The sequence below is a fragment of the Elephantulus edwardii genome, unplaced genomic scaffold (assembly GCF_000299155.1).
Source record: "Elephantulus edwardii isolate Elephantulus edwardi_28Jun2011 unplaced genomic scaffold, EleEdw1.0 scaffold00077, whole genome shotgun sequence".
NCBI classification, from domain to species: domain Eukaryota; kingdom Metazoa; phylum Chordata; class Mammalia; order Macroscelidea; family Macroscelididae; genus Elephantulus; species Elephantulus edwardii.
This window is the reverse complement of record NW_006399827.1, coordinates 7899194-7910301: the sequence shown is the minus strand read 5'-3', so window position 1 is coordinate 7910301 and position 11108 is coordinate 7899194. Positions and strand designations below refer to the sequence as shown.

General features: G+C 36.6%; 1 protein-coding gene across 1 annotated transcript in view; it reads left to right on the top strand.

The window, feature by feature from the left end:
- Positions 1 to 11108, top strand: part of UTP18 (UTP18 small subunit (SSU) processome component homolog (yeast)) — a 45806-nt gene that overhangs the window by 17998 nt on the left and 16700 nt on the right. Inside the window, exons 5-9 of the mRNA XM_006889459.1 lie at positions 863 to 961; positions 3527 to 3594; positions 6768 to 6856; positions 8507 to 8632; positions 8724 to 8898. Coding sequence (XP_006889521.1) covers positions 863 to 961; positions 3527 to 3594; positions 6768 to 6856; positions 8507 to 8632; positions 8724 to 8898 — 557 coding nt within the window. The remainder of the gene's footprint in view (positions 1 to 862; positions 962 to 3526; positions 3595 to 6767; positions 6857 to 8506; positions 8633 to 8723; positions 8899 to 11108) is intronic.

The window sequence follows — 11108 nt, the reverse complement described above, 5'->3', positions numbered from 1 at the left end:
GCAGCGGCGTTCCCCTGGTCTGGCGGGCGGCAGCGTGCGTTCCCCTGGCGGGTGGCGGCGTGCGTTCCCCTGGCTGCTCTTCCCGGCTCTCTTCCCTCTTTAATAATGTTGAACTAAACATTGTGTATAACTTTTCATCCACCTAGTGCTTTGCTTAAAAATTCTTGAAGGTAGAATTGCTTACTTATATAAAGTATTTGATTAAAATGCATGCTTTATTTAAAAAAGCATTTTTAAGGCTTTCGATAAGTACTTCTGGACTGTATAGATATTTACCTTCTCACTGGACAGCGTCCCTCACTCTTCTCTCATTCTTAGTGGTTTATCTTTTTTCAGACTTTGGCTTAAGAAAACATGTTTGTTGTTAGGAATTCTGTATAATTTTTTTCTGCTTATCATGGGAGACTTAATGAATTTTATACTTTAGTTCCTTATATATTGAGAATTTCAAACATGTATACATTTGATTTACTGTTGTTTTCCCCCTTTATCTTATAATTGATATTTTAAACACAAAATCCATATTTTTTATTATTACCAAATCTCAGAACAGTTTTCTTTATTTTTATTATTGTTTGTAACAGTTAAAAGTGTACGGGAAAGAGATGTGTGTTTGCCTATAAGTACACATACACACACATTTTAAATAGTGTGTTCAAAGTTTAGTTTTTATACATTCTTTCATTTACATGGAATTTATTTTGTTGATTAGTGTAAGTTGTGAGTAGATGTGTCAACAGTCAACATGAATTTGAAATATAGGCTCTTCCAAGGGTAAGCTAGATCATAAAAAATATTGGAGACTTTTTGTTTGTCTAATTTGGGAAGAATTACATCTTACAAATCTTGACATATTTTCCAGGGTTGACATGAAGAACAATCGATTTCGGAAAGATATGATGAAAAATGCAAATGAAACGAAACTTTCAAAAGACAAACTTCAGAAGAGACTTAAAGAAGAGTAAGTGCTTTTTAAATGTGATTGCCCATCTTTCTCTCTCTCACTGACGCTGAGGTGGAACTGACTCATAGCTGACCCTTCAACAGGTTTCCAGAGACTGTCAGTCCCACAGGTGAAAATTGCGCATCTGTCTTCTGCAGAGCTGTCTAGTGAGTGCAAACCACCTGAGAAGCATGGTCTTTGGGTCAGTAGTACAATGCCTAGAGATGGTGCCATCAGAACTCAGCATTGGGTATTTATAATCCAAGAAGCTCTGTGGTGCAGTGGTTCTATGCTTAGTTCTAATGGAAAGATTAGTAGTTCAAATCCCCCCAGTGCCATTGTGGAAGAAAATACCTAATTTACTCTTTACATGATTAAGAGTTTAGGAAACAGTATGGTGGCAATTCTGTTGGGGCTCATATATAGTTGCTGTGAATCAGAATCACCTTGATAGCCCACTGCAACAACATTTATAATTAGTTGTTTTGGTTGTGCAGTTTTTGGTGGTAACAGATTGATAATTGGGTTTTTCTTAAAACAGTAAAAACATTGGTGTAGGATGAACTGGCTAAATGGCATTCATTCTTTTTTGGGAGGTGAGAGAATGCACCAGGCACGAAGGAAATTTAGGGGAAAATCTTTTGTGTAAGTTATTCACTCAGATACAGAATGTGCTACATAGCATCTGTTTGGGGATTGCCCTTGTATATGTGTACAAGGTCCCATAAGGCTATGATGTTCAGAAATCCCAATTAGAGAATGAGACAAAGTGAACCCAAAGACTTCCCACATATAACATGTTTGTCATGTTAACATGCTTCTACATTACATGTATAATCCATAATACATGTCTTGAAAATCATAATAGACATGTTGCCTGGCTTATGTGTGTGTATAGATGTATACTTCGATCTAGTTTACTGTTTAATAGATTGCACTTCAACTCCTAGGCTGCAGTGTCAAGTCTCATCCCGTGTCTCTTTAGTATTGTTATGTGTCTTCAAGTGGGAACCAACCCATACTTGATCCTACAGTGGGGTTTCAGAGGCCATAAATTGCACAGGAGGAGATTATCCATCCTCTTCCAGTAGAGCAGCTAGTGGGTTTGAACCTCATACCTTTAGAATTGCAGCACAGTTTTTTAGAATGAGTTTTTTACCACCAGAGCTCCCTTCAGTTTTGTAGCGTTCTCGTTTCATTTAATTTTCCTTCAGAAATGGTGCTGTAAGGTGTGTCATTAACTGCTAGACAGCAGAACCCTTCCATGTGATAGCAGCAAGAGGCAAAGGAAAATCATCGGTTTGGTTAGTAATTGCAAAAGGTTACTAAGGAAGATGAAAAGCAGAAGCAAGTATAAAAGCAAATTTACTAATTTATATGAAAGTGGAAAATTAGTGAATATTGTAGCCTATGATTTATGTGTATTGCACTAGGCAGTCCTCAGGAACAAAAAATTTCTTTAAGCTATTCGAAGATCCGTTCTACTGAAAGGGATAAAACTAAAGAAAACATGAGAGGAATGTAGATCTGATGTGGAGAAATTGCTCATGATATAGACTGAGGATCAAATACAAAAGTGAATTCCTCTCAGTACCGTAATGAGCCCTGCTAGTGCTTGAAGCTGTTAGAAATGTTGAATAAAAAAGTTGAATCAAATTTATAGTGTTCTCACGTTGACTAGATGATGTGCTCTTTGAGAGATCATTTTCTGGACAGTCAGTAATGTATAGATTATAAAGTGATAATATTGTTAATTTGTATTTAGTAAATTAAAGTTTTCCTACTTTTAAATAAAAGTTTAAAAAGCCCTTAACTGGGCTAAAAGAATTTTTTTAAAATTTATTTTATTATTTGTGTGTGTGCGTGTACCGTCAAATCAGATCTGACTGATACAGGAGGAGATTGTCCCTCCTTCTCCAGCAGAGCATCTGGTGGATTCGAACCACGTGCCTCAGGGATTGCAGTGCAGCTTGTTGCCATTAGGCCACCAGAGTTCCCTTTTAATGAATTTTTTTTAAAGTATTCTTCTGTGTTTGCTTTATATGTGTGAGTTTGACATGTGTGTACCCAATCTGTTTTAAAGTACAGACAGCAGAATACTTCTGAATTCCTTGATGTATCTAAAATAAAGGATATTTTCCTTCATATCCGTAATAACATTGTCACACTTAACAAGATTAATGTCTAATTGACCAGTCCATATTTTTTCTAAATCTCTTATACTTCATGCATTTATATTTGAATTTGGTAGTTTTTGTACATTCTTACCCAATGTAATTTTATCTCAGACTACTTCTATAATGTATTTTAACTACTATAGCAAGAATTTAGAACCATGATATAGAGTGAGTTGATAAGAGTAAATAAGAGAGCTATGTATCTAGACATAAGTATTGAGTATATAGGACTACTCCAGATGGTCAGATGTTACTAAATAGGCAAACTGAGAATGTTCTGTGTGTGGTCTTTCTGTTCTTATAAATAGTATCATTTTTAGAAAATACTGTATCTGTTTCCAAGGATTTTATAGCTTATACTCCTTAAAAAGATTATAAAATGGGTTGGTTTTTTTCTTTCACTTAGGTTTCAGCATGCTATGGGGGGAGTACCTGCCTGGGCAGAGACTAGCAGGAGGAAAACATCTTCAGATGGTGAGTGTCAGTGTCTCCACTTCAGTTAACTAAATACATTCCTACTTCTGTCATTTGAATTTTCTTGTGAGGTTCATTAAAACCTGGTTTTTTAAATATGTCTGGTTTTACATCTACCATTTCTCTGAGAGAAACCTTTTTTATCAGTTGTGTTGTTGGTAATAAGGGTGGGTGGATTTTATGATACTTCTTCCTAACAATAGACCTACATTGTATTAAGGATTAAACATAGAGTTAAGGAAAAATGGTTGTTTTATTAGTCTTTGATCATGAAGCTGTTGATAGCTAATCTGGATATCTGTTAGGAAATTATTACCAGTAATTTTTAAGAGTAGAGCATCTGTAGAACTGTAACGTTTTAGGTCACTGTAATTATGGGTAAGGTTAGGCTAGCTGTCGAAAAAGAAAAAGCCCCAGGTACCTGCTCTATAAAAGTTGTTTTATGCTCTTAAAATCGGGGTGTGCTCTGTTTCAGGATTCAGATTTATAGAGGTTATGCCATTTTCAGGCTGAGTCTTCAAAATTGCTGGCATTTTGACAGTAGTGGGCTAAGGGATGAGAGAGGCCACCCAAAGGAGATTTTTTATGGGTCTGTTTTAGAAGTGATAAATATCAGGCTTCTCTCCTCCATATTTCCTTTCAGGGAGGGAAGTCTGTCCCTTTGTTGCTGTAACTTTCCAATAAATCTATCTTTACTATTTTACTCTTTAAAAAAAAAAAAGAAATGCTAAATACCACTCACATTTTGTTGGCCAGACCTTAGTTACAAGATCAGACTAAGTTTGTCTTTGTGCCCAGGATGAAAAGAAATTAATTTTTTCAATGATTAGCTGCTTCATTATTGCTTATAATATTTTAGTCTCATACCTTTATTTTACAAATGTGGAAAGTAAAGTACAAAGAAATAAAATGACCTGTCAAAAATAAACTACTTTTTGGTTTCAAACTGGTATTTCACTATCATTTTTGTTTTTTAATCTGTAAATGCTTCATTATCTTTGAAACAATTATTCCCGTTAAACATTATCTCTCTCCGTGTCCCTCTCCCTCTTCCTGTCTCATCTCTGTCTCACTCACTCACGTACACCTGCCCCTCCTCCCCCTAAAATACCCCACAGTGAGGCTTCTTCAGGTCTTGGGATGGTTTGTGGTTTCTGTTGCTGTTTGTTTACCATCACCTTCTTTTTTTTTTTTATACTATCACCTTTTTTTGTTTTTGTTTTCTTCGTGCTTTGAAATCTGGCTTTGATGTCTTTTGTCATTTTGGAAATTCTTGACTTTTATTGTTTCTGTTCTGTCTTCTTTCCTAATGGGATATTAGTTCCATGTATGCTGAATGTTTTTAACCTATTCTGTATTCTGTATTTGCTAATCTTTTCTGATCTACTTTCTGTGCCACTAATTCAGTCTTACACCAGACAAGGATGGGCAGTCTCCTCCTGGGCGTTGGTTCCAACTCGACTGTACATAACAACAATGTGGTCTTCAGCTAATTTATGCTATTGAAACTGTCCTTCTAGGTTTTATTTGTTCTATTTCTCAGTTCTAGAATTTCTAGTTTTTTTGAGTGTTTTTGAAGTTTTTAGTTCTCTAGTGAGTTGTCCTTGTGTCATGAATGGGTGAATTTTTGGCTGCTACCTGAAAGGTTGGCAGTTCATGGAGTGCTAATCATCACATATGAAGGAACTATGTTGGTTAATTAGAATTTTAGGATTATATTCTCCAGAGGATATTTTTTTCTGGTATGCCGGTATCTAGGCAAGAGGGACTAGCAGTCCCACAATTTCTTAATCCAATAATGCATTGGTTGTGATGATTTAAAGTTAGGTTTCAATTGCTGGAATATTTTTTAAAAATTCTTTAGATTTCACTCTTTTTAAAATTTTTATTATTATCATTAATTTTAATGAAAATTTACAGAGACTTTGGATTTCCATTTATTCATTGTTGCACTTTTCTCCCGGCTCCTTCCTCCCTCTGCTCCCCAGTAAACTCTTCTCTTTGAAAAGTAAAAGAAAAATTCTTTCATTTCTTTCATTGTTTTACAATCCCTTCCCGAGGTCCACTCCCTATTCAGCCTTCATTCTGGACTCCTCTCATGACAATAATACCTAATCATATATCCCTTTTAAACAGTTCTCTTCCTCATCTGTTTCAATGCAGTATATATTATTTACCCCATCCTTCTCAGTCTCCCCCCAACCCTGATGTCCTGTTTTACAACAGTGGCACTATGCAGTATTTGTCCTTTTGTGACTGAGATATTTCACTCAGCATAATATCCTCCAGGTTCACCCCCTTTGAATATTATTTCATGTGTTCCTTGTTTTTCAATGCAGTGTAGTATTCCATTATGTGAATATACCCCAGCTTCTCTATCTATTCGTTTGTTGATGGGTGCTTAGATTGTTTCCAACTCCTTGCTATTGTGAACAAAGCCGTGATAAACATGGGTGTGCATATATCTGCTTGGGTGATGGTTGCAATTTCTTTGGAGTATATTCCCAGTAGTAGAATTGCTGGGTCAAATGGTATTTCTATTTGCAACTTTTTGAGAAAGCACCACACCACCTTCCACAGTGGTTGCACCTAGATTTCACTCTTAATGTGCAGAGTATTGTGTTTTGCTATCCCAGTAGAAAGTGTGAACTGAGAGGGCCTCCCAGCTCTTAAGTTTTGCCTTTTAATTTCATGAGTCTTCTAAAAACTCTGTTCAGCTTCTCTACTAAAATGAATAGTGATCTCTAGGGAGAGGCTGCTCTCTTAGCGCCCTTTGACCTTACGATCACTGTGTGTTGACATTGAGCTTCCAGTCACCTAGTACAGGTTGTAGTTCTTTTCTCGTGTGAGTTGTCAAGCTTAATCTGCTATCTCCACCATTTCCAGTTTGCTGTGGTTAAGTGCTGGTCTTTTAAAATGAAATGCTGTCTTGCTTAATCTTGCTTTAGTTGGTGCTGGAGTCAAGTTTTACTTTTAACCATTTTTGTTGAACTCTTTATTATCTTATTTTCTTGGTTTCAAATACATTTTGCTGCTTGGTTTTTACTCATTGTATCTTTTTTAAGAAGTGAGGCTGGAAGGGAAGTTAAAGTTTGAAATAATGGAGATTTGGGGTAGAAAAGGGGCAATGTCAATGATTCTAAAGATTAATCTTGTGGGTTTATTTGACTTAGATGAGAGTGAAGATGATGAAGATGACTTGTTGCAAAGGACTGGGAATTTCCTATCTACGTCAGCTTCTCTTCCAAAAGGAATCTTAAAGGTGAGAGTCAGCGAAGTTGAGATCTGTTCAACTTCTTATTTGGAAATCTAGTCTGGTACCCAGTATGAATTCTTGTTATCTATGGGGTTTGTTATTGTCCATGTGTGTTGAGTTTGTGTGTGTGTGTGTGTGTGTGAGAGAGAGAGAGAAAATGATTGAGGTGTTATATATCTAGGAATTATATTTGATTTCTCCTGTTGCATTTCTAGAATTTCTAGTCCCACTCTTCTGATGGTCTGAGGCCACCATCAGTCACGTAACACACTGCGTTAGCTCTATAATTTGGTTTCCTCACTTTGACGTTTTGATTCTCCTCAGCCCATTTTTTTGGATAGTAGTCAGAGGGATCTTTTAAAAACAAAGCACCAGATCATGCCACTTTTCATTTCTTTAGGAAGCTTCTGTCTCCTTTATCATAGCCTTTACTGCCTTTCGTAATCTGACTTCTGCCTGTGTCTTCAGCCACATTTCAGGCCTCTCTTGTTTTTCTACTTGAGGCTCTCCAATCTTCCTTCTTTTTCCTGCCTCTGAATCTACGCTTTAGCTGTTCCTTCTTCCTGACCTTCAAGCACTGCTTCTGGCTGCCTCGTTCTTACCTTTCCCTTGAGGTAGCACTTTGAGAAATGCCTCTCCAGGACATCGTATTTAAATAGCCTATACTAGATTTTCTCTAACTTAGCACTATTCCAGCTTGTTCATCATAGTATCCAAGGGCCTACTTTACATGTCCATCAGTTAATTATTTATCAGATGCACAGATTTCTCTATGTGACAGGTAGTTTCTCCTATTATAAAATGATGGCTTGTGTGCTTATGTGGGAAGAGAACCAGCTTTTTAAAATTATTCCATCCATTCCTACATTATGAGGATAATTTATTCAGCTTTTCAGGATTAATTAATCTTCATTGACAGTGTAATTATAAAAATTTTATTTCATTGGTAAAATGTCCATACGCAGACATTCACACACAAATGTTTATATGTAATATTTCCCATTTATACATAAAATTTTATTGCAGGGAAAATTCCTAAAACCAAAACAAATACTTGAATATAGTCCAAATGATGCATAGGATTATCATTGCTTAAACTGACAACTGTGTCCCTTAAGAGGAGAGTGCAGGCACCCCTAACCATATCTGTAACCTTAGCAATGATCTCACAGGGGCCCTTCTTGGGTACCAGGGCTGCCAGTATTCCAAAGAATTTGCAGTAAAATTCCCATGGAAGTCCTCATCTCTTTAGATAAGTGTGTCTTGGTGAAATGACTACTGTTTTTTTACTTTTCCTAAATTTATTTTGTTGTTGAGGATACACAACAAAACATATCAATCCAGCACTTTCAGCATGTACAATTTAGTGACATTGATTATGCCAGTGTTTAAGAATGCTTATTAATAAACCTACACTTCTGGACATGGGAAGGACTTTAAACTCATTCAGTCTTTTAAGTTGACAGATGAAGGGAAGTGAAATCTTCTGTAGAAAAGTGACTTCTTTCTTGGTTCCAAATCTGGAATCTTCTGATTGCCATTCCATTGCATACTCTTCTGCATTATAAACAAGTTTCTACTAGCTCTTCAGGGTCTAAAGAAAATCTGGTAATCCTTTTGAATTGGTACAGTTCTGGCTTTGTTTTTTTTTAATAGATGAAGAACTGCCAGCCCGCCAATGCTGAACGTCCCACTACTGCTCGCATCTCGTCTGTGCAGTTCCATCCTTGTGCTCAGGTTGTGATGGTTGCTGGGTTGGACAACTCTGTTTCACTGTTTCAGGTGTGTATTTTAAATAAGTTAGAGTTGTTTAATATCATAATATGACATCCATAGAAATCACCAAGAGAAACATTTTTTACTTCCTTGATAGGTTGATGGAAAAACAAATCCTAAAATCCAGAGCATCTATTTGGAAAAATTTCCAGTCTATAAAGCTTGTTTTAGTGCGAATGGAGAAGAAGTTCTAGCTACAAGTACCCATAGCAAAGTTCTTTATGTCTATGATATGTTGGCCGGAAAGTTAATTCCTGTGCATCAAGTGAGAGGTAAGTTTACTGTTGAACACATAGCCAGTTATTCAGTGAGAGGTAAGTTTTCTGTTGAACACATAGCCAGTTATTCTTGTAACCCAATATGAGTTAATTTAACATATGTATAACCACCTTGATGTTGTGTTGTTGAAGTAATATATTTGAATAAAACCATTATATGTTTGAATGAAACTATTGTATATTTGAATGAAACTTGTTGTTTTATGTACTGTTAGAGTTAGAATCAATTCATAGCTGATCTTCAATGAGTTTTCTGAGGCCATAAATTATAGAAGAGGAGATTGTCCATTTTCTCTTCTTTGAAGCAGCTAGTGTATTTGAACCATCTACCTTTGAGTTGGAGTGCAACTCTTTACCACTAGGCCATCAGCGCTCCTTGAAACTTATTCAGCACTTACTATAGAAAGGTCTTAATTTGGATTTATATGTCCCCTCAGTTCAGAAAAGCAGTTACAAATCCTTGGTTTGAAAAGTATCAGTATAAATAGAGCAAGAAAAATGTGAGCTGGGGTTTTATAAGCCTCTAATTTTGCTTTTTTTGGACAGCCTCTCTGGTCTTTGAGATCTTTGTACATACTCTAGTTTTAGTGTTTTATAATAGGACATCATTTTGAGTCCTTTGGAAACCAAAACCCTTATAATGAGATTGACTGGTCGAATGTTATAAATCTTGGGATGCAGTATTGACATATACCACAGTTCTCTGGTATTGTGAGGTTGTAAAGGACATGGGTAGCTTTGAACAACTATTGGTCTGTTCGTGGAAGAAATAATCACTAGTAGAAAATTAATAAAGCTAACTAGAAATACTTGTAATGTTTATGTTTATTATTTTTAGTCTTTTTTCCTGTATTTTTTGACATTTTTAATAAGCCCTTTGAAATAGTTGCTGATTTTATCTAAAAATCATGTTTCAAACCAGTATGTTTCAAATTTTAATGTGCACACGAATCTCTTTGAGATCTCCTTAAAATGCAATTCTGGGTAAGTAGGTCTGTGGTGGGCATGTAGTCTTGAATTTCTAATGTGCTCATAGGTGATGCTGATGCTAGTTCTTTTTTTTTTTTTTTTTTTTAAGTATATGTGCTGCCGAAGCGAGCACTGATGCTAGTTCTTGAATCTCTCTTGTAGTTGAAAAGGCTGAAACTAGTTTCCCCATATTGGAACAGTAATATATGGCCTTTTTAAAGATGTTGTTTTTAAACATTATTTTACTAGTCAAGAGGAATGAGTTAGGAGACTAACTCATTTTAATGCCATAAAATTTTATGTCTAAGGCCATAAAACAAAATCTTTGTGACTAACTGAATGGAAAACCAGTTGCTCTGTAAATTTTCACTGAAAGCATAATAAACAATGTTACAACATCCCAAAGTAAAAACTATAACAAAAAAACAAAGGAATGGGCTATGCTCTTTCTTTATCTTTTATCCACTTGGGAAAGACAGATCAGTGGTTGATGAAGACCCAGGTCAGCGAATCTTGCCTGAATGCTTGGTGTGTAGGACTATGTACCAGCTTCTTTGAACCATGATATTCATCTTTCCCTCATCTTATCCTGTCTCCTTTTTCCTTCTCATGCATAATTTGAAATAATGATCAATAACCAACCACCCAAGCCACTGCCATTGAGTTTGTCCAACTCATAGGGAACCTCTGTTTCCTGTCTGTCAACCTTAGATGACTGCCTGCCACTCTTTTGTGGGATGGTCGTTGGGTTCAGACTGCTGACCTAAAAAAGTTAGCACTTTAGTATAAAACGTTACACACTGTGTCACCAGGGCTCCTTGGTAATTATAATCACAATGATGATGGAATTGTTGTTGTTATGTGCCATTGAGTTGCTTGCGACTCATAGCGACCCTGTGTACAACAGCCCTAAACTCTGCTCTGTCCTGTGCCAGTTGCACTGTCTCTGACACACCCATCCCGATTATCCCAGTCACTGAATCAATCCACCTCAGAGAGGGCCTTCCCCTCCTGCACTGTCCCTCCAACCTCCCAAGCATGATTTCCTTCTCCAAGGACCGGTCTCTCCTCACAACATGTCCAAAGTATGTTAGACGGAGCCTCAGAATCCTTGCCTCTAAGGAGCCACCCGGTTTAATTCTTTCCAGGATGAATCTGTTTGTTTTCCTAGCAGTCCATGGTATTCTCAATACTCTTCTCCAGCACCACAGCTCAAAGGCATCAATTCTCCTTCT